Below are 1,170 nucleotides of genomic sequence, written 5' to 3' on the forward strand. Positions count from 1 at the left end.
TAGCTTCTCCCCCATAGCTTGTCGTTTGAGATCGGAAAATCGCCGTAGCGTTTGCTTGACTGGTTTGAACCCCTTGATTATATTGAAGCTATGTTTGGCCAGTCTGCGTGGGATTCCGGGCATGTCCGAAGGATGCCAGGCAAAGATGTCCCAACTTTCGCGCAGGAACGCACACAAGAATCGCCGAACCGAGAGCTACCACTGGTGGCGCTACATGATGGAGCAGCCGGTTGGATCGCCGACCTTGTACTCGTGGTGGATGACGGTGGTAGGGTACGGCGTGGGCGGGTAGTACTTGTACTCGTACGATGACTGCTGCTGGCGGTGGTACTGATCAGCGGCCACCGGTGAGTAACCGGTCGTAGTATAACTGTTGTACGCGCCGTAGGCGGTGGCGTCCCCACGCACGCCCGCGCCCGCGGCCTGCGCAGAGTGGTAGCCCCCTCCGTCGGCGGGGTTGGTGGTGATCGCGTAGCCGCGGCCCGCCTGCAGGGTGCACAGCTCGATGATGTCGGTGTGGCCCACATTCCGCCGTAGCTTGCTGGTGAGGTGGTTGGAGTCGACGCCTTTGCCGACCACCCGGAGCAGGTTCCGCCCCTCCCCCGCCAGCGTCACCGACTCCACTCCTAATCGAATACACCACAGAAGCATTAAGCAATCGCAGAGGAGTCTCGTCAAGAACATAGGAGTTTGTATATGGGGTGCGCTGCATACCGTCGATTGCTGCCGTGATCTTCATGGCCTTGGAGTGTTGGCCCTTGTCGGAGCTCACCTGCATCCTGGTCACCATCTCCGTCTGCAACAACACCAAGCAGAAATCAATCAAAAATAGAACAATGAAGCAGAATCCACACAAAATTTCAAAAGATATTGCAAGTAAAAAGAACCCGAACCCTCATATTGTCGCCGGACTCGATCCTCAGCTGAGTATGGGCCATTCTTCTACTCACCCACACCTCCTGTTATTTTTCGGCGACGGCAGCCGGACCAGTAAACCCTCGTACTCCCCACTGTGTGGGCAACCACTGCCGAGTCTTCCCCGGCTCCGTGTCGCTCCCTTCCTAGGCCTCGCTGTCGTCCATCGCCCTGGTTCTCTCGGCACGCCATGGTCAACATGGTCAATGTCGGTGTCAAAACCGGCGGATCTCGGGTAGGGGGTCCCGAACTGTG

General features: G+C 57.5%; 1 protein-coding gene across 1 annotated transcript; it reads right to left on the reverse strand.

Moving 5' to 3' along the window:
* Positions 1-210: 210 nt before the first annotated feature.
* Positions 211-938, reverse strand: LOC125518722. The gene is made up of 3 exons (XM_048683551.1): positions 888-938; positions 715-796; positions 211-626 (listed from the first exon to the last, which is right to left on the reverse strand). The coding sequence occupies exons 1-3, from the start codon at positions 936-938 to the stop codon at positions 211-213; spliced, it is 549 nt and encodes a 182-aa protein (XP_048539508.1).
* Positions 939-1,170: the final 232 nt, after the last annotated feature.

This window comes from Triticum urartu, chromosome 7 (genome assembly GCF_003073215.2).
Source record: "Triticum urartu cultivar G1812 chromosome 7, Tu2.1, whole genome shotgun sequence".
NCBI lineage: Eukaryota > Viridiplantae > Streptophyta > Magnoliopsida > Poales > Poaceae > Triticum > Triticum urartu.